The following is a 22,949-nucleotide window of genomic DNA, read 5'->3' as shown; positions in this document are numbered from 1 at the left end:
ATTTAAATTTCCTTCATGATTCAGAATATGGTCAACTTTTATAAATTTTCTGTGTGTATTTTAAAAAATCTTTATATTCATGGGGCGCCTGGGTGGCTCAGTGGGTTAAGCCGCTGCCTTCGGCTCAGGTCATGATCCCAGGTCCTGGGTTCGAGCCCCGCATCGGGCTTTCTGCTCAGCAGGGAGCCTGCTTCCTCCTCTTTCTCTGCCTGCCTCTCTGCCTACTTGTGATTTCTCTCTGTCAAATAAATAAATAAAATCTTTAAAAAAAAAAAAACAACAAAACTTTATATTCAACTTCGTGGTTGTATCTATCTATCTATAAAGTTGATTATGTTAAGATCTCCTTTTCCCTTACTGATCTTTTTGTCATGCATTCGATCAGTCACTTGGAAAGACATATTAAAATCTCCAACTATGATTGTGGATTTGTGACTTTCTTTTAATTCTATTTAAGTTCAGCTTTGTGTGCTGAGAGACTGTATTACTGGGTCATGCAAATTGAGGTTATTATTTCTTCCCGAATAATTAACAGTTTATTGTAAGGAAATGATACCCTTCAGCTCCAGTAAGACTTCTCTCCTTAAAGTCTATACTTTGACATTTGTTCAGGGTTTTTTTTTTTCATTTTATTGAAGTATAATTGACAAAATTTGTACAACTTGATGTTTTGATATATGTGAAACGATCACCACAGTCTAGCTAACTAACATATCTACCACCTCACATAGTTACCATTTTCTTTGTTTTTCTTTTTTGTGGTGAGAACACTTAAAATCTATCCACTTAGCAAAGATTCAAGTATATAATACAGTACTGTTAACTGTAGGCACATTGCTATTCTCTAGATCTGTGGAACTTACTCATCTTGCATAACTGACACCTTGTATCCTTTGGCCAACATCTCCTCATTTCCCTCTCTCCCCAGCCTCTGACAACCACCATTCTACTCTGCTTTTGTGAGGCTGACTATTTTAGATTCTGCATGTAAGTGAAATCATGCAGTATTTGTCTTTCTGTATCTTGCCTATTACACTTAACATAATGTCCTCCAGATTCATCCATGTTGTTACAATGGCAGGATTTCCTACTTTTTTAACACTAAACAATATCCCACTGTACATATATTCTACATTTTCTCTTTCCATTCATCTGCTGACATTTAGTTTGTTTCCATATCTTGGCTATTGAGAACAATGCTGCAATGATTATGGGAGGGCAGATATCTCCCTGGGATATTTGTTTCCTTTCGCTATATCCATAGAAGTGGTATTTGTGGATTAAGATGTAGTCTGTTTTTAACATTTTTGAGGACTGTCTATACTGTATTTCATAGTGGCTGTACCGGTTTACATTCCCACCACCAGGGCACGAGGGTTCCCTTTTCTCCACATCTTGCCAATACTTGCTATCTTTTGTCTTTTTGACAGTAGCCATTCTCACAGGTGTAAGGTGATATGTCTCTGTGGTTTTGATTTGCATTTCCCTGATGATTAGTGAGGCTAAACCCCTTTTTAGGTAATTATTGGCTACTTGTATATCTTCTTTTAAGAAATGTTTGTACATTTTACCCATCATTTTGGTAGAAAATGGATTATTAGGTACATTTTGCCCATTATTTTGGTAGAAAATGGATTATTAGGAATTTATTTTTTTTAATTTTTCAACTGAGATGTAATTGACATATCATTAGTTCATTTCAGGTGCACAGCACAATGATTCCAAGTCTGTGTATGCAAAATGATCGCAATAAATCCAGTTAATATCCATCACCACACATAGGTAAAAAAATTGTTTTTCTCAGGATGAGAACTTTCAATATCCACTCTCCTACCTATTTTTAGGTTTTTTTCCCCCTTTGCCCATCAAATATCAAATCAGGTTTGATATTTGCATATTTTTACCACCTTTTTATGGGTTAATGTTTCCATAGTGTGTTTTTTCCATCCTTTTACCTTTAGCCTTTCTGTATATTTCTATTTTAAGTGTACAGTTATATCAAGCACCTCTGATGCCCTATCTTATGCTTTCATAGCCCACCTTTTACTTGGTCTTTGCTCCTATGGTCAGCCTCATGCCACTGTAATGCCTGGCCACTCCCTGAGGATGTTCGACTTCCTGCTTGGGACTCATACATCCACAATGTGAAAGTATGGGGAAGGTAATATGCCTGGGGGCAGATCTTGACCAGTAGGAGACAGCGGCTAGTGGACAGAGGCTCCTCACATGTGTCTCTCAGAAGACCCAGCAGCATGGAAGACCCAGACCCCGGTCACAGTGACTAACTGGGTACTATACCTTCTCCTTGGCTTGCCCCCTCTTCTAAAGTCTCCCCAGTCCCCACCACCAGCTTTCCTGTTGATGGCTGCTGTCATGCTATAAGACCATATGGCCTGAAAAGTCTAAAATATTCATTATCAGGCCATTTATAGAAAAAATTTGCTAACTCCTGTTCTAGGGATCACAACATGCATCATTAACTTAATGTCTCATAGAATTCAGTATTTCTGCCACTTCCTGGACAAGTTCTTAAAACAGTTGAACTCCATGTACCTGCCTCATGACTAATCTCTATTTTTAAAGACCACAAAATACTTGTAGTGTTCTTTTATATGGTCAATACTCATTTAGCTTTACCCACATATTTACCATTTTATTGCTATTCATTCATTCCTCTGGGCCAGTTTTCTATCTTGGTTTATTCTTCTTCCACCTAAAGAATATTTTCAAATGTTTCCATTAGTGTAGAGTTTCTGAGGACAGATACTCTCAGTTTGTGTTTGAGAATATCTGTATTTACTCTTAATTTTTGAAAGATTTTATTACTGCATACAGAAAAGTAGGTTGGCAGTTATTTTGTATTGGCCACTTTAAAGATAGCATTTTAAAAATAAAATAAAATTTGCATTTCTTTGAAAAAAAAGATAACTTTTCATTGTTTCTTGGCTTTCATTGTCACTTTTGTGAAAATGTAGCTGTTTATTGTTGCTGTTCTGAAGGTAATCTTTCATTTTTTTTCTTCCGGCAGCTTTAAAGATTTTTTTGTTTTGCTTTGCTTTGGTCTTTTTGCCTGTCTAAACTTGTAACAGTTTTACTATGATATGCTTAGATCTGAGGTTTTCTGTTTATTCTTTTTGGCTTTTATATTGCTTTTTGAATCTGAAACTTGGAATCATTTGTGAGTTTAGAAAATTCTTAGCTGTTATATTGTTTAATACTGCTTCATTTTCTCTTTTCTTCTAGAACTTTCTAAGCATTCTCTCTCATTTGTCTCTTTTGCTGTTTGATGTACTTTTCCTACCCCTGTCTCCCCCTTGTTTCATTCTGGATATTTTATTCTGCTCTTTTAGTTCACTAGTTCTCTTTGAGGTATGCCTAATTGGCTGTTAAATACATTTAATCACCTAATATAATGGGAATTTGGGGGTGATTCTAAACAGATTTAGTCCTGGGAGTCTGATTCACACACACTCTGATGGTGTAGCCCTGTGGAGTCCAACCAAGAGGGGGCAGCAGTAGTAGTTTCTAGAGCTCCTTTTCCTGGGTGGGACCATATTCTAGTTTTTTGTCACCCAGCCTTGTAGTCTGTTTAAAGTTCTGCCCAGAAATTATTTCCATGTTAAATGACAGTGAAGTCTAATTATCTATCCTTTTTTTCCCTTTTGTGATCTAATCTAGCTTCTGTGAAAATGGTGTGTGTTCAGTAAATGCTTAATGGATGAAAGAAATAACTTATTTTACATTTTCACTGTGGGCAGAATAGGGAAGCAAATTTAAGCCCAATATTAGAAAGAACTTCCTAGTTATTAGAGTCTTCCAATAACAAAAGGGGCTGTCTTGTAAGTAGAAGTACCCATCCTAAGAAATGCTCATAAGAACATTCAAGTTCAAATGTTCAACTTTAAAAATCACTTGTCAAGAAACTGTGGAGATAATTACAGGTTTGATATTAATTTGGGTCAGATAACTTCTCAAGTTTTTTCCAGTCTTCAGTTTCTGTGATTTCAGTTTTTGTTCCAATTTTTTCTTCTCTCTCTCTCTCTCTCTCTGTCTTTAGTACTTTGCTTCCTGATTTCTGACAGTGTCATTTGAATTATGAAATGTAGGCCTTCTGACACACCTTCATAAAGAATAGGCCAGCCAAAAGTCCTAACAGGAACAGGAAGTATTAAAACAAGCTCACTTGGCAGTCTGACACAGTGAGTATGTCTTTGCTTATCAAAGGCAGTTACAGGTTCATTTCAACGGAGTAATCATTCAAGTAAGGGACTTTAAGTCGATGGACAGAGGAAGATTGGCATGTCTATGTAATGACAGGAAAAAAAAGATTTAGTTGATTGATTAAGAGAAATAACATCAGCAGTTGAGAAGCTTACTTCCTTGCAGACAAAAGTGATATCTCAAATTTTCTTCTCGTTTATATATATATATTCACTCATTCATTGAATCAACAAAGGTATTTTGAGAACCTAGGGTAAGAAAAGGTATGTCAAGGGTCCACTTTGCTCTGTGATACTTCTCAACACATCACAAGTGAATTTTATGAAAATTTTCTAGGGGCTTCACATCTTTTGGAATGCAGTGTATCCGCTTCTCTCGTGGGGAAAAAAACATAAATGGTTCAAATATTTTTTCCTTTAAAATGAAGTACAGTTGGAGAAGATGAGGCCCTAATGACTGGGCATGTGTGGGGGTTACTAGGACTCAGATGAGCACATGAATGGCTGTGGGCGCTCTGCTGAGCCGTCAGCCTGTTAGCCCCAGCTGCCACAGTCCTCACTAGTTCTACATTTTAATTGTTTTTTTTTTCTATTTCTAATTATATCTTGTGTCATTTATACCAAAGAAAGATAGCAAGTTAATTGCAAGTAAATCCAGATTCACTTCAAAGTTATCTTTCTCAAACCTGAAGTTGCATTTCATGGATCAAAACTCTTAGATACTCCACATAAGTTTTCTGTAAACTTAAAGCTGCTTTTTTAAAAAAAAGATTTTCTTTTTCTTTTTGACAGACAGAGATCACAAGTAGGCAGAGAGGCAGGCGGGCGGCGGGGGGGGGGCGGGGGTGGGGGCGGAAAGCAGGCTGCCTGCTAAGCAGAGAGCCTGATGTGGGGCTCGATCCCAGGACCCCAAGATCATGACCTGAGCCAAAGGCAGAGGCTTAAACCACTGAGCCACCTAGGTGCCCCATAAAGCTGCTTTTTTAAAAAGCCTTTTAATTTAAAAAATGCAATCTTATTCAAAGTCTGAAAAGTCTTATGCAAATTTCAGTCTTATATAAATTTCTCCAACCAAGATTTCAAAAGCCAACAGTAAAAAACAAAATATAGTCATGATGACATACATGTCTATCCATTATTTCATTGTGTTATGTAAGGAGAAGCACTTAGGTTGTAGCCTGAAGCAAAACACAAAATGTATTAAAGTAAACCATTTCATTTGTTTAAATGCCCAATGGAAGAATTTCAAAAGTCAGAAAGTTTTTATCTGCATTTAATACCTAGTAATTCAGGGTTTTCCCCCCATACTCTGATATACACTGTAACTAAATCAAGCGTAATATAATATTTTATTTGTCAGAAATTGTTTTCTTCCTAATATTATGTATTTATTTAGGGAGAGAGTGAGCAGGGGCTGGGGGTGGGGGGAGGTAGGACAGGGGAGAGAGAGAGAAAAAAAATCTTAAGCAGTCCCCACGCCCAGCACAGAGCCTGACATGGGGCTAGATCTCACAACCTTGATTTCATGACCTGAACTGAAGTCAAATTGGATGCTTAAACGATTGAGCCACCCAGGCGCCCCTCATAACATAATTTGTTTTAAACAAATTTTGAAGGATGTAATTTGTTATATTGTGGAAGGCTAAATATTGCCAAGGATTTTATTAAACATAAATTTTACAAAATAATATTTGATAAAATAAAGGTTTTAACTTCAAATAATACCCCTATTATATATCACACAAAAATTACAAAGTGATTTTCTTTTTTTTTTTTTTTTTTTTTTTTGGTCAGAGAGAGAGGGAGAGAGAGTGAGCACAGGCGGACAGAATGGCAGGCAGAGGCAGAGGGAGAAGCAGGCTCCCCGCCAAGCAAGGAGCCCGATGTGGGACTCGATCCCAGGACGCTGGGATCATGACCTGAGCCGAAGGCAGCTGCTTAACCAACTGAGCCACCCAGGCGTCCCACAAAGTGATTTTCTAAAGTATTAAAGTATTAAGCTTTTCAGCTTTTTGGAAAAAAGAGCTATTTTTTTGAAAATAGCTTTTCAAAAGCTATTTAGAAACTTTTGTTTGTTTGGTTTTGGTTTTAACTAGAAAATACTAGACTACAAAAATGGAGAGCTTTTCCTCTTTTTTTTTTTCATTATTAACATGTAATGTATTATTTGTTTCAGAGGTACAGGTCTGTGATTCATCAGTCTTACACAATTCACAGCACTTGCCATAGCACATACCCTCCCCAGTGTCTATCACCCAGCCACCCTGTCCCTTCCACCCCCGTCCCCTCTAGCAACCCTCAGTTTGTTTCCTGAGATTGAGTCTCTCATGGTTTGTCCCTCTCTGTTTCCATCTTTTTTCATTTTTCCTTCCCTTCCCCTATGATCCTCTGTCTTGTTTCTCAAATTCCTCATATCAGTGAGATCATATAGTTGTCTTTCTCTGACTGACTTATTTCACTCAGCATCATACCCTCTCGTTCCATCCACGTCATTGCAAATGACAAGATTTCATTCTTTTTGATGGCTGCATAATATTCCTATGTGTATATGTGTGTGTGTGTGTGTGCGCGCGTGCACGTGTATGTGTGTGTATAAAACACATCTTCATCCATTCATCTGTTGATGGACATTTAGGGAGAGCTTTTCCTCTTATTTTGAGAAAACTGAGGCTCAGAAAAAAAATGAATCATTTGTTCAAAGACCAAAAATAAATAGATGGCAGATTCTAGATTCAAATTCAAGATGATCTGATTCTAAAATTCATGCTCTTACTCACTAATGCTAGTGTATGGCTCAGTGGCAGTGGGAACTGGGGTGGAGAGGAGTCTGAGTGGCATTTCAAAGACAAAATCCATCGACAATGCTGATAGCTCAGAAAGATGAAAGATTTGATGAGTGAATGCTCTCTTCTAGCTGAGAGATTTAGGAAAATAGTGTTGCTACCATAAAATACCATAAAAGTAGAAAAATTAATAAATAAGCAAGACAGGAATTTCATTTAGGGAAAAAGGTGTTGAGACTGATTATGGCTTTGCTAAGTCACAGGTAACATGAAGACTTACAGGTAGAGTCATCATATTAAGCATTTGAAAATACAAGACTTAGATTTTGTTGAAAGTCAGTGCTGAAAATGTAGATTTAGGATCCATCAACTAAAGGCAGTTGTTGAAACCAAAAGAGGTAAAAAAGAATGAGAATAACATGAGAATCTGGAGACAAGACCTAAAAACAGTAACATGATCTAAGCCTCAAGGAAGGCCCCCACTTGTGGGCTAAAGGAGGAAAAAAAGGTGAGCCAAGAAAATAAATAAATAAATAACAAAAAGTTAAAGAAGGACCAGGACAACTTAGAATCATGAAAACCAAGAAAATAAACATGGCTCAAATTTATTGAGCACTTACTGTGGATCAAATTTGTGCTGTGAGTTTCACATACATGATCTTATTTAATCTTTATAGTAACTCAAGGAGGCAGGTCTGTATATCTTTATTAACAGATGAAGACATAGAGGCTTTGCAAAATTAAGCCAATATGCCTGTCACTCAGCTGGCAAGTCTAGGGCAAAAACTGGAATGTGTGTTCCCAGCCTCTAGGGTCCATTTTCCAACCAATGGTCTCTAGAGTATGGGAAAGTGTGGGAAGAAAATGTTAAAATTGCAATTATTGTATCTCTTCTTTTTTAAATTGCATTTTGTGTTTGTTTTACAGCAAGCATCCTATATTAGTATGGTGTTATGTGCATGTTTTCTAAATTAATTAATAAATATGTATTTGGAGCACCTGGGTGGCTCAGTGGGTTAAGCCTCTGCCTTTGGCTCAGGTCATGATCTCAGGGTCCTGGGATCAAGCCCCTCGTCGGGCTCTCTGCTCAGCAGGGAGCCTGCTTCCTCCTCTCTCCCTCTGCCTGCCTCTCTGCCTACTTGTGATCTCTGTCTGTCAAATAAATAAAATCTTTTTTTAAAAGTATGTATTTATTAGGGTATATGCTCAAATAATTTACTAATGTAAGGATGCAAAAAATATTGGAATCATTTCTTTATTATTATTTTTTGAATCATTTCTCTAAACTGCCATACAAAACTGCCTTTTTTTAAAATCATTTTTTTATTTATTTTCAGCATAACAGTATTCATTGTTTTTGTACCACACCCAGTGCTCCATGCAATCCGTGCCCTCTCTAATACCCACCACCTGGTTCCCCCAACCTCCCACCCCCCCACCTCTTCAAACCCTTCAGATTGTTTTTCAGAGTCCATAGTCTCTCATTGTTCACCTCCCCTTCCAATTTCCCCCAACTCCCTTCTCCTAACCCCCCATGTCCTCCATGCTATTTGTTATGCTCCACAAATAAGTGAAACCATATGATAATTGACTCTCTCTGCTTGACTTATTTCACTCAGCATAATCTCTTCCAGTCCCATCCATGTTGCTACAAAAGTTGAGTATTCATCCTTTCTGATGGAGGCATCATACTCCATAGTGTATATGGACCACATCTTCCTTATCCATTCGTCCATTGAAGGGCATCTTGGTTCTTTCCACAGTTTGGCAACCATGGCCATTGCTGCTATAAACATTGGGGTACAGATGGCCCTTCTTTTCACTACATCTGTATCTTTGGGGTAAATACCCAGTAGTGCAATTGCAGGGTCATAGGGAAGTTCTATTTTTAATTTCTTGAGGAATCTCCACACTGTTCTCCAAAGAGGCTGCACCAACTTGCATTCCCAACAACAGTGTAAGAGGGTTCCCCTTTCTCCACATCCCCTCCAACACATGTTGTTTCTTGTCCTGCTAATTTTGGCCATTCTAACTGGTGTAAGGTGGTATCTCAATGTGGTTTTAATTTGAATCTCCCTGATGGCTAGTGATGATGAACATTTTTTCATGTGTCTGATAGCCATTTGTATGTCTTCATTGGAGAAGTGTCTGTTCATATCTTCTGCCCATTTTTTGATATGGTTATCTGTTTTGTGTGTGTTCTTCATTAAGAAGCCACATTCACTTTCTATGGCCGTGCAGTCTTTTAAATGCAATACTAGTTCTAATTGAGTTAAATGAGAACTGTTTATTTCATAGGTTCTTTTCAAATTATCCCTTGGTATTTTCAAAAATTTGTGAAAGTTTTAGGATTAATTCGTTCCTTGTAATCATAAAAGGAACACAGGCCTTAGACAAGACTGATACCAGCTTTGACTTTTCTGACCATATGACCTCAAGCAAACACCTCATTTCTTAGAGCCAGGTGTGTTCATGCGTAAACTGGAGATAATATGTACCTTACAGGGTATTGCAAAATTTAGCAATATTATACAAAAATAACTTAGCACTGGGCGTGGCACACAGTGGATACTTTAGATTCATTTTTATTTATTTAGTTAGTTAGTTATTCATTTATTGGGGCGGGGCAAGGAAGGGCAGAGGGAGGGAGAAAGAGAATCTGGAGCAGACTCTGCACTGAGCCCAGAACCCCATTCAGGGCTCACTCTCAGGACTCTGAGATTATGACCTGAGCTGAAATCAAGAATCAAATGCTTAACCAACTGAGCCAGCCAGGTGCCCCTACAAGTGATACTTTTAAAAGAACAGCAAAAAGTAATAATAGAAGCAGTACTAATTTACTGTAGAGAATATCTATAATTCAATCATCATGTCCCCCTCTAAAATCTGGTCACATATACCTCTGGCAGATTTTTGCCTATATTGTCCTCATTTAACCTGAGTACTTGTTTGAACATAGGCAAGAAGTATTTTCCAGAAATACAGAGGCAACTGCAGGTTGGGAATGCCATTTATATGAGCTACAGGCATACATTAGAGATATTGTGGGTTCAGGTCCAGATCATTGCTATAAAGCAGATATCACAATAAAGCAAGTCAGGTGAAAATTTTGGTTTCCTGGCACATGTGAAAGTTATGTCTACACTATATACTGTAGTCTATTAAGTGTGCAATGACATTATGCCCCAAAAATCTTAATTTTAAAATATTTTATTGCAGGGCTCCTGGGTGTCTTAGTCAGTTAAGCGACTGCCCTTGGCTCAGGTTATGATCCTGGGGTACTGGGATCGAGTCCCACATTGGTCTCCTCTGATGGATCTGGGCAAAATCAGTTGAAAACTTTTTGGGAAGGATTCGCCATTCTAGATGCTATTAAGAACATTTGTGATTTGTGGAAAGAGGTCAAAATACCAACATTAGCAGGAGTTCGGAAGTAGATTCCAACCCTCATGGATGACTTTGAGGGGTTCAAAACTTCCATGGAGGAAGTAGCTGCAGATGTGGTGGAAATAGCAAGAGAACTAGAATTAGAAGTTGAGCCTGAATATATGACTGCATTTCTGCACCTCATGATCAGACTTTAAGGAATTGATTCCTATGGATGAGCAAAACAAGTGGTTTCTTGAGATGGAATCCACTCCTGGTGGAGATGTTGTTTGATAGCACATTACCCACAGTAGAACCTCTTTCCGAATTGGAGTCGATCTTCTCAAACCCTGCCACTGCTTTACCAACTAAGTTGATGTAACAGTCTAGAGAATTTTTTTTTAATTTTTTGACAGAGAGAGAGAGAGCACAAGCAGGCAGAAAGGGAGGCAGAGGGAGAGGGGGAAGCAGGCTCCCCACCGAGCAAAGAGCCCGGTGCAGGACCCGATTCCAGGACCCCAAGATCACAACCCGAGCTGAAGACAGAGGCCCAACCCACTGAGCCACCCAGGCACCCCTCTAACAGTCTAAATCCTCTGGTGTCATTTCTACAGTCTTCACAGCACCAACTGACTTTGCCCAGATCCATCAGAAGAATCACCACCTATGGCAGCTATCACCTTGCAAAATATATTTCTTATCTAGTAAGACGTGAAAGTTGAAATTCCTATGTGGCCATGGGCTGCAGGATCAATGTTGTGTTAGTAGGCAATGAAAGCAACGTTACTATCACTGTACATTTCCATCAGAGCTCTTGGCTAATCAGGTGCATTGTTGATGAGCAATAATACTTTGAAAGGCATCTTTTTTCTGAGCAATAGGTCCCAACAGTAGGCTTAAACTACTCAGTAAACCATGTTTTGAAATGATGTGCCATCAACCAGGCTTTGTTGTTCCATTTTCAGAGCATAAGCAGAGCAGATTTAGCATAATTCTTCAGGGCCCTGGAATTTTCAGTATGGTCAATGAGATGGGCTTCTTAGAGTCACCAGGTGCATTAGCTCCAAACAACGGAGTCAGCCTGTCCTCTGACGCTTTGAAGCCAGGCATTGTCTTCTCTGTACCTGAGAAAGACCTAGATGGCATTCTCTTCCAGGATAAGACTATTTCATCTGTACTGAAAATCTGGTGTTTTGTGTAAGCTCCCCGCATTAATTGTCTTAGCTAAATAATTTGCTGGATAACTTGCTGCAGCTTCTCCCTCAGCACTTGGGGCTTCACCTTGCACATCTAAGTTACAGAGAAGGCCTCTTTCCTTAAACCCCATGAACCCACCTCTGCTAGCTTCAGACTTTCCTTCTGCTGCTTCCTCATCTCTCAGCCTTCATAGAATTGAATAGAGTTCGTTAGGGCCTTGCTCTGGGTTGGGTTTGTGGCTTTGGCTTAAGAGAGTGTTGTAGCTGGTTTGATCTTCTGTCCATAACTTTCTCCATACAAGCAATAAGCCTGTTTCACTTTCACTTTCTAATCCTTTATGGATTCACTGGAGTAGCACTTTCCATTTCCTTCGAGAACTTCAAAGTATGCCTTTATAAGAGCAGTGGCTCCTCTTATTCTTGTATAGAGCAGTAGCCCTAAAAATATATTGGCAAAGACATAGAGGGCCAAAGATGTGGCACCCTCAACAGAATTAAACGAGAAGAATGCCACTGCCCACACTTGCATTGGTTGGTGTGTTAAATGCTTGTCTATTTGTTTGATGCTCTTCGCAGATCTGTACTCCCGACTTGGTGGTGTTCTTGGCTTGTGCTAATCAGAGGCTCAAAGAAAGATTACTGAAGCGCGCAGAGCAACAGGGACGGCCTGATGACAATCTGAAAGCTACCCAAAGGAGACTAATGAACTTCAAGCAGAACGCTGCTCCGTTGGTCAAATACTTCCAGGAAAAGGGGCTCATCATGACAGTAAGTTAGCTACACTTTTACATGTCTGGTGTAAGAACAATCTTTCAGATTTCGAATTCACCTGTTCTCGTTTAGAAACCATCTTTACTTAAAAAAAAAAAAAAGTGGCTTTTCTTGGGTTTTAGATCCAACGGGAAAAAAAATCAATAATTTTTACCTGCTTTGCCTTGATTAAGTCATTATGATGAAAATACTTTCACTTTAATTTTATAAAAAATGATAAATTTTAATCTTGGCTAGAATTCTATAGCCCCCAAAGATAAAAAGCATTTTTAAATAATTATTTGGATCATTTTAAGTAGTACTTGCCCAATTTCTCAACTCTTCTGTCTGTGGAAACCAAATAAAATTGATAGACTTAAAAACACATAGTTGACATAGTGTTCTATTAGATTTGCATTTGTAAGTTAGGTTTTATCACAGTGTACCATATAAGGAAATGAGATCCTAATAGCACAAAAAAATTTCCTAAGTGTCTGACTTGCTTAAACCAGTAATACTGTCTGAAAATGGAAGGCATTAATCATTCTGCTCTACTAACCCAATGCTGATATTAATGTTTTCATAATTAGTTTTGTGGTTAACGATACTCAATGTACCAATAAAAGATGGGACTGCATCATTATTTAATACAGTTATGAGAATACAGGAAGTTAGAGGTGAAGAGGCAGCTAAATTATAATCCCATCACATCAGAAATTCAAGTATTAAAACAGAGGAGACAAAGGTTTTGGTCATCTGAAGAAAACTTTTTTATGGGAGAACAGCTAACATCAGAGCAGCTCCAATGATAACTGGATGACAGCAGAGCTCAGCACATCCCTCCCCCAGCCCTTGGGTTTTTCTCACCAGACCAGAGATTCTGGTCTGGTGAGGTTACAATGCCCAGTAAACAATCTGATGAAAATAATGCATGTCTTTCTTAATAAAATGCATGTAAGATTTTTTTTTTTAACAAATTTTAAATAACTCTACTGAAGCTCATCCACGGAGCCCCTTTGACCGAGCAATTACTGGGTAAAAAATCTCTTCATTAGACTAAGATGCCCTTAGATCTGAGACAGTCACGACACTTGAATAATAATCTCTTTGCAGCCTTTTTAGCACTCTAAAGAAATATTTATTCGAATGTGCTCTTTGAGTCAAAGTTGTCATGTCAGAGAATTGTAAATCTGATCTGAAAATTGTTCACAGTGCCAGAGTTCATCTTATGGTCTAAAAGAGACATTGAAAATAGGAAAGATTCAAGAAAATCAGGGTGAATGTTTCTCTGGTTATTTTTGTTGGGTTTGTTCCCTGTTTCTCTAGCAAATTACCAGTGCTGACTTCCGCATTGTGTCAAGAGAAAAGAAATTTACCCTGCAGACCAAACCCCCAACTGCAAAGTGTAGAGCCAGAGTTTTAATTGATGTTTGCAAGGCTTAAAGGTATTACCAGAGCGTCTCTGATTACTCCCTGCCTGTCACGTTCGTCATCACAAGCAGAGCAGATTTCCCAAATGAATGCAGAGTGGGGATTGTTAATTTACTAATATTTTGCATGGAGGTGAAATGCCATTGCCAGTAATTGAGGGAGTCAATAACAATGTGGATGACAGCCTGTAACCTCACTGCTGAAACCAAATGAGCTTTAGGTTAAACACCTCTAATTATTGGGAGACTTGCCTTGGAAAGTCACCTTTTGAAAAGTGGTGAATGCAAACACAGGCTAGGCTCAGGGGAATAGGATTAGAAAATTTCCATCTGTCAAAGGAGCAAGTACTGCATCCTGAATCATACATCCTTCTTCAGAACACAGATCATAGTTCAGTTTTGGAATTAAAATATATTTGGTAATATTTCTGCCTTAAAGATGAGTTAAATAATAAAAACAATCATCCTTATTCATCACAAACATATTAAGATTTTAACTTAAAAACTGGGCGTTAATAGATCAAACCCAAATATTTCCTTTTCTCTGTAGTTTTTTCTGTTTCTTCTACCTGCCCATCTTCATTGATTCATTTATTCATTTAGTAAATATTTATTGAAAATCCCTGGGTGCCAGGTGCTAGGGATGCAAAGCTAAATAAGCAAAAGGTGAGGATCTTTATTTTATTCCTTTACAGATTACAAATTCCTAGAACAGTACCTGCCTTGTACATAGTGTGCTCCCAGTAAATGAACAAAGCTTACAGTCTGTGGGGAAAGAGATAGTAAACAATGAGTTATTCAATGTGATAACTGTTGCAAAGGAGAATGTACAAGGCATCCTCACATATGTCATGCATCGTGTTAGGAATTGAGGGAAACAGACTCATCCCACCCACAAGTAAGATTAATCATTCATGCTGGTTTGAGGTCCTTAAAGACCACAGAGACCACATCCCTCTTCATCTCGGTGCTTCTCTTCCCGAGTGCTTTGGAGTCTGAAACTCTGACTTGAAATCTCATGCTCCAGTGCCATTTAATAAATTCATGATGTTCTAGAACTTGGTCTCCGACTATAAATTGGAGATGACGTTACCTACCACATAATGTTGTATGGGTGAAATGAAAGAATGTGTGTACCACGGAAGAGACTGGTAATGCAGAGGCCATGTTGAGGGTACACCATGCAGCCCCACTGCCTGGCTGATTCCAGCTGTGCCACCTACCGACTGCGTGACCCCCTGCATGACCCCCTGCAGGCTACTTACTGTCTCAGCTGCCTGACCTGTGAAATGGGTATAAACATTCATCCTGCCTCAGTGTAATTATAAAGAGCAAATTGATATCAGGTGTTTAGAACAGTGCCTGAAACGTTGTAAGGGCAATTTAAGTGATTGATATTGTTTCGTAAATTCTTGTGTTTCTTCCTCTCTCTTCCCTTCACCTCTCCTCCCATCTTTTGGAACCTACAATTACCACCAACAATTCTGTGCTCTTTGAGGGCTCTCTGTTGCCTTTTCTCCCATAGATAGATTATCGAGGAAACCCAAAATGCAGAATCAGATTTTAAAAGCTTCATGCCAAATTCATTTTTTCATTTTTTCTTTAAAAGTGTCTGTTTCCAGTTTTTAAATTGCCCAGTGTTTTTTTAACTTCTATATTGTCTGTCTAATCAAGCCATGTAATGGCTGTGGCTGAATAGTGTGATTAGATTGTACGAAACATCAACTCATTTTTTTTCTTCTTTTTTTCTTCATCATTGACTCTACCTATTGGCAGATTTGACTCAAGAACAAACCCAGTGCAACTGAAGAGAAAACCTAATCAAAATAGTCAGGAAAATGTGCTGTTATCTGAATACTGTATCTTATTGACATGGTTCCCATCACTTGGACCTTTTCATTTTGATTCTTTTATTATACTTTCCCATATACAGCTATCTGTGCAAGAAATACATGCTATGAAATCACAAGGCTAGGATAGTAGGGACATCATAGAATCTTCTCAGACAACTTTGTATGTTGTTTTTTAACTTACTATAGGGTCAGATATAATTGCTCATCATATCTTTTACAGCTCTGTGCTCTTAATTAAGTTAGGTGCTATGAGTTCTCCAAGTTTGTCAAGAGTTTTGTTTAGAAGTTTGTTTGAGTATTACCGGGAACAAGAAAGCTGTTTATTTAGTCTTACTGGGTAAGCTCTGTTTCATGACATTTTGAAGCACTGGGGCTTGATGAAACTATAGAGTTCTTGAAACATAATTTCCCTTCTATGGGTTTCTCAAAAGTCTCAATAATTATATATATGTGTAATGATAATTTTTTATCTTTATTTTCAAAGTTAAAGAAACCCAGGTCTGTTTTAATCATCCTCACCAAGTTGGATGAAACTTACTGAAGACATAGCATTAATTACCACTAATGGTAACTTGGGTACCAACTTGGGTACCTGGGTGACTCAGCATTAAGCGTCTGCCTTTGGCTCAGGGCATGATTCCAGGGTCCTGGGATGGAGCCCGGCATCAGGCTCTCTGCTCTGCAGGAAGCCTGCTTCTCCCTCTCCCACTCCCCTGCTTGTGTTCCCTCTCTCACTCTCTCTGTCTCTCTCTGTCAAATAAATAAATAAAATCTTAAAAAAAAAAAAAAAGACAAGTCAAGCTTAAGTAAATTTGATGAACTATTTAAAAAATATACACAGTTTTGTTCATTGAAGGGCCTTCTAAAATGATTGAAAAATAATAGGGTAAGCTATAATGTTTATATTTTTATTTTCCAAAATGCACTGTGCTCTTGATCCAGCCAGAAAACCATGGCACTCACCAGGGAAATTGTTACACACTTGTGTGCATTGAATAAATGCTACTTAATATAGATAATAATCATTACCACTGTTTGAAAGACATATTTTTAGTGCGCACACATACATGCACACACACGCGCGCGCACACACACACACACACGCACACAAAATTAGAGATGACATGCTTACAAATAAAGTCTCTAGATAAATCTATTTGGCTTTAAGGAAAGCTCCCCAACATTTGCCTTTTCTCATTTTGCAGTGGATTAGGAAATACTTCATTGCAGACTGACTTTGGTGCTGGGGAAACCACTGGCAGAGAGAACACATCCTTGTCATAACCACAGTATTGTTAATTCACCAGATACTGTCCCTGAACCCCCCAGGTCACCCCCATATGCCTCATATCATTTCCTTCAAATCTGAGAATACCTATATTATATATTTCAAATTCACCACTGAAACTATGTAGTTCCCATCCCACCAGACACTTGTAGCTGAAGGGAAAATAAACAGGAACAATAAAAGTTAATTTACATAGAACCGAATAATTATTTGTCAATTAACTTAGTTTCCTAGGAGTCGACACCACCATTTAAACCCAAGGACACTTATCTCTAAGCAGCCAGTGCATAGCCATTGGTTAATCATCACCATCTCCACTAGCATTGCCGCCAGGAGGTTGCGGGGGTGGGGGGTGGGGTCAGGGTTGGGGGTGGGTGGAAAAGAAATCTAAACAGCACAAACCCTGGGCAAATTCAGCCACTCATCTAAACACAAGAAAGCCAGTGAAGATGCTTCCTAACAGTTTACCCAAACAAATCCATTCTCCTAAAATTACTCAAGGGGAAGGTTCTGTCATTGCTTCTCAATACTTGAGGTTGATGAATTGGTAAATAGGTAACAGAGTAAAGCTGTGTTTTCTTTAAATATTATCACTTATTGTAGCCTGTTTAAATATTCATTGTCATGTAATGAAAAGGCCCATTAATTCCTTTTGGGTGGGTTTAGTAACTAAGGCAGAATACAGTCAAAGAGCAGTTTTCAAAGTTTAATAAGAAAGGCTATTGGGTGATGGCGTATATACGTATATATGTGTGCTGAGTATACAGCCCTCTGAATTGTTTTAAATTCAATTAAAAAAAAAAAAAAAAGCTAAGTAGATAGTGCCCTCTGGCAAGAAACCTGATACTGTTAGAACCTCAGTAGGAAGATCCCAGAGGAAACATGGGAAATATCCATTTTGATTCGAAGGCAAGACAGCTTATACGGAGTCACACTGTCTGGGCAACAAGCTTTTATAGAATCCTACTGTGTGTAGAGGCAGCAAGACAGAGCTGCCCTAGAAAAACTATTACCTCTTCTTTGAGTAGAGTGGCATCTTTGTGGATTTTTTTGGAATGGATATTTGGATTTTTTAAAATTAACATATAATGTATTATTGGTTTCAGAGGTACAGGTCTGTGATTCATCAGTCTTACATAATACCCAGTGCTCAGTACATCATGTGCCCTCCTTAAGGTCCATCACCCTGTTACCCCATCCCTCCCCTCCTGTCCCCTCCAGCAACCCTCACTTTGCTTCCTGAGATTAAGAGTTTCTTATGGTTTGTCTCCCTCTCTCCTTTCATCTTATTTTTACTCTCTTCCCCTATGATCTTCTCGTTTTCTTAAATACCACATATCAGTGAGACCATATGGTAATTGTATTTCTCTGATTGACTTATTTCACTTAGTATAATACCCTCTAGTTCCATCTATGTCATTGCAAATGGCAAGATTTCACTTTTTGATGGCTGCATAATATTCCTGTGTGTGTGTGTGTGTGTGTGTGTGTGTGTGTGTGTGTGTGTGTACATATATATACCACATATTCTTTATCCTTCCATCTGAAAATGGACATCAGGGCTCTTTCCATAGTTTGGCTATTGTGGACTTTGCTGCTATAAACTTTGGGGTTCAGGTGCCCCTTTGGACCACTACATTTGTATCTTTGCAGTAAAAACCCAGTAGTACAATTGCTGGATCATAGGGTAGCTCTATTTTTAGCTTTTTGAGTAACCTCCATGCTGTTTTCCAGAGTAGCTGCACCAGCTTGCATTCCCACCAACAGTGTAGGGGGGTTCCCCTTTCTCCACATCCTCGCCAGCATCTGTTATTTCCTGAGTTGTTAATTTTAGCCATTCTGACTGGTGTGAGGTGGTATCTCATTGTGGTTTTAATTTGTATTTCCCTGATGCCGAATGATGTTGAACACTTTTTCATGTGTCAAATTCTCCCTTCGTGATCCTGTAGCTGTTTATCTCTCTTTCTCTCAGCTGTCTTTGCAGAAATATCTGTTCATGTCTTCTACCCATTTCTTGATTGGATTATTTGTTCTTTAGGTGTTGAGTTTGATAAGTTCTTTATAGATTTTGGATGCTAGCCCTTTATCTGATATGTCATTTGTGAATATCTTCTCCCATTCTATCGGTTGTCTTTGGTTTTGTCAACTGTTTCCTTTGCTGTGTAAAAACTTTTTACCTTGATGAAGTCCCAATAGTTCATTTTTGGCCTTTGGAGATGCGTCTAGCAAGAAGTTGCTGGAGCCAGGTTCAAAGAGGTTGCTGCCTGTGTTCTTGTCTAGGATTTTGATGGATTCCTGTGTCACATTGAGATCTTTCATCCATTTTGAGTCTACTTTTGTGTATGGTGTAAGGAAATGGTCCAGTTTCATTGTTCTGCATGTGGCTGTCCAGTTTTCCCAACACAATGTGTTGAATGGTGAACCTTTTTCCATTGGACATTCTTTCCTGCTTTGTCGAAGATTAGTTGACCATAGAGTTGAGGGTCCATTTCTGGGTTCTCTGTTCTGTTCCATTGATCTATGTGTCTGTTTTTGTGCCAGTACCATGCTGTCTTGATGATGACAGCTTTGTAATAGAGCTTGAAGTCCAGAATTATGATGCTACCAGTTTTGATTTTTTTTTTCAACATTCCTTTGGCTATTTGGGATATTTTCTGATTCCATGAAAATTTTAGGATTATTTGTTTCAGCTCTGTGAAAAAAGTTGACCATTGATGGTTTGAAAGGGATTGCTTTGAATGTGTAGATTGCTGTAGGTAGCAGAGACATTTTAACAATATTTGTTCTTCCAATCCATGAGCATGGAACATTTTTCCATTTCTTTGTGTCTTTCTCAAATTCTTTCATGAGTTCTATATAGTTTTCTGAGTGCAGATCCTTCCCTCTTTGGTTAGGTTTATTCCTAGATGTCTTACGGTTTTTAGGTGCACTTGTAAATGGGATTGACTCCTTAATTTCTCTTTCTTCTGTCTCATTATTAGGGTATAAGAATGCAATTGATTTCTGTGCATTGCTTTTATATCCTGCCATGTTGCTGAATTCCAGTATGAGTTCTAGCAGTTTTGAATTGGAGTCTTTTGCATTTTCCACAGAGTATCATGTTATCTGCAAGGAGTGAGAGTTTGACTTCTTTGCTGATACAAATGCCTTTTATTTATTTTTGTTGTCTGATTACTAAGGCTAGGACTTCCAGTACTACGTTGAACAGCAGTGGTGATAGTAGACATCCCTGCCACTTCCTGACCTTAGGGGAAAAAGCTCTCAGTTTTTCCCTATTGAGAATGATATTTGCTGTGGGCTTTTCAAAGATGGCTTTTATGTTATTGAGGTATCTGTCTTCTATCCCTACAGTGTGAAGAGTTTTAATCAAGAAAGGATGCTGTACCTTGTCAAATGCTTTTTCTGCATCTAACAAGAAGATCATATGGTTCTTGTCCTTTCTTTTATTTATGTAGTGTATCACAATGATTTGCAGATGTTACACCAAACTTGCAGCCCAGGAATAAATCCTACTTGGTCGTGGTGAATAATCCTTTTAATGTATTGTTGGATCCTATTTACTAGTATTTTGGTGAGAATCTTTCCATCCATGTTCATCAGGGATATTGTTCCGTAATTCTCCCTTTTGGTGGGGTCTTTGTCTGGTGTGGAGATCAAGGTAATGCTGGCCTCATAGCAAGAGTTTGGAAGTTTTCCTTCCATTTCTATCTTTTGAAATAGCTTCAGAAGAATAGGTATTAATTCTTATTTAAATGTTTGGTAGAGTTCCCTTTGGAAGCCGTCTGGCCCTGGGCTCTTGTTTGTTGGGAGATTTTTGATGACTGCTTGTCATCATGCAAGTGTCCTTGCTAGTTATGGGTCTGTTCAGGTTTTCTCTTTCTTCCTGTCTCAGTATTGGTAGTTGATGCATCTCTAGGAATGTATCCATTTCTTCCAGACTTCCTGATTTGTTGGCATACAGTTTCTCATATATGTTCTTATAATAGTTTATAATAGTATTTCTTTGGTGTTGGTTGTGATCTATCTTCTTTCTTTCATGATTTTATTAATTTGGGTCCTTTCTTTTTTTTCTTTTTGATAAGTCTCATGATTTTATTTATTTGGGTCCCTTCTCTTTTCTTTTTGATAAGTCTGGCCGGGGGTTCATTGGTCTTATTAATTCTTTCAAGGAACCAGCTCCTAGTTTCATTGATCTGTTCTACTGTTCTTTTGGTTTCTATTTCAATGATTTCTGTTCTCATCCTTATTATTTCTCTTCTTCTGCTGGTTTTAGGCCTTATTTGCTGTTCTTTCTCCAGCTTCTTTAGGTGTAAGGTTAGGTTGTGTATTTGAGACCTTTATTATTTCTTTTTTTTTTTTAAAGATTTTATTTATTTATTTGACAGAGAGAGATCACAAGCAGGCAGAGAGGCAGGTAGAGAGAGAGGAGGAAGCAGGCTCCCCGCTGAGCAGAGAGCCAGATGCGGGGCTCAATCCCAGGACCCTGAGATCATGACCCGAGCCGAAGGCAGTGGCTTAACCCACTGAGCCACCCAGGCGCCCCAAGAGACCTTTATTATTTCTTGAGAAAGTCTTGTATTGCTAAGTACTTCCCTCTTAGGATCACTTTTGCTGCATCCCAAAGATTTGGAACAATTGTGTTTTCATTTTCACCTGTTTCCATGAATTTTTTAAAATTCTTCTCTAATTTCCTGGTTGACCCATTCAATCTTTAGTAGGATGCTTTAGGACCCTCCATGTATTTGAGTTCTTTCCAAATTTCCTCTTGCGTTTGCGTTCTAGTTTCAAAGCACTGTGGTATGAAGATAGGCAGGGAATGATCCCAGTCTTTTGGCACCAGCTGAGACCTGATTTGTGATCCAGTATATGATCTATTCTGGAGAATATTCCATGCGCACTTGAGAAAAATGTATATTTTATTGTTTTGGGATGGAATGTTTTGAATATATCTGTGATGTCCATCTGGTCCAGTATGTCATTTAAAGCCTTTATTTCCTTGTTGATCTTCTGCTTAGATGATCTGTCCATTGCAGTGAGGAGGGTATTAAAGTCCCCTGATATTATTGTCTTATTATTGATGTGGGTTTTTTTTAATTTTTTTTAATTGGCTTATATAGTTTGTTGCTCCCTTGTTAGGGCCATAAATATTTCCAATTGTTAGATCTTCTTTTTGGATAGACTCTTTAATTATGATAGAGTGTCTTTCCTCATCTCTTATTACAGTCTTTGGTTTAAAATCTAATTAGTCTAAATATAAGGATTGCCACTCCTGCTTTCTTATGATGTCCATTAGCATGGTAAATCGTTTTCCACCCCCCACTTTAAATATGGGAGTGTCTTGCAGTCTAAACTGTGTCCTTTGCCAACAGCTTATTGATGTGTCTTGCTTTTTTATCCAGTCTGATAGTCTGCGTCTTTTGATTGGGTCATTTAGACAATTTACATTCAGATTCAGAGTAACTACTGAAAGATAGGAATTTAGCGTCATTGTATTATCTGTAAAGTGACTGTTATTTTCTATTGTCTTTGTTCCTTTCTGGTTTATGTTACTTTTGGGCTCTCTTTTTGTTAGAGAATTATTTAATATTTCTTGTAGGGCTGGCTTGGTGATCACACATTCTTTTAAGTTTCTGCTTGTACTGGAAGCTTTTTATCACTCCTTCTATTTTGAATGACATCCTAGTTGGATAATAAAGTATTCTTGGCTGCATATTTTTCTCATTTTGTACCCTGAATATATCATGCCAGTCCTTTCTGGTCTGCCAGGTCTCTGTGGATAGGTCTGCTGCCAATCTAATGTTTCTACCCTTGTAGGTTACAGATCTCTTGTCTGAGCTGCTTTCAGGATGTTCTCTTTGTTTCTGAGATTTGCAAGTTTCACTATTATATGTTGGGGTGTTGATCTACTTTTATTGATTTTGAGGGGGAGTTTTCTGTGCCTCCTGGATTTTGATGCCTGATTCCTTTCCAAATTAGGGAGTGCTCCACTATAATTTGCTCCAATATACTTCTGCCCCTTTCTCTCCTGCCTCTTCTTCTGGGATCCCAATTATTCTAGTATTG

The 22,949-nt window shown here is 38.3% G+C and overlaps 1 protein-coding gene across 3 annotated transcripts in view; it reads left to right on the top strand.

Moving 5' to 3' along the window:
* Positions 1-22,949, top strand: part of AK5 (adenylate kinase 5) — a 248,707-nt gene that overhangs the window by 47,785 nt on the left and 177,973 nt on the right. For all 3 annotated transcript variants that reach the window (XM_047726753.1, XM_047726752.1, XM_047726754.1), the window contains exon 6: positions 12,142-12,333. In XM_047726753.1, the coding sequence (XP_047582709.1) occupies positions 12,142-12,333 (192 nt within the window). The remainder of the gene's footprint in view (positions 1-12,141; positions 12,334-22,949) is intronic.

The sequence above is a fragment of the Lutra lutra genome, chromosome 4, assembly GCF_902655055.1.
Source record: "Lutra lutra chromosome 4, mLutLut1.2, whole genome shotgun sequence".
Taxonomy (NCBI): domain Eukaryota; kingdom Metazoa; phylum Chordata; class Mammalia; order Carnivora; family Mustelidae; genus Lutra; species Lutra lutra.
The sequence above is the reverse complement of the archived record's forward strand: the minus strand, read 5'-3'. Positions and strand labels throughout refer to the sequence as shown.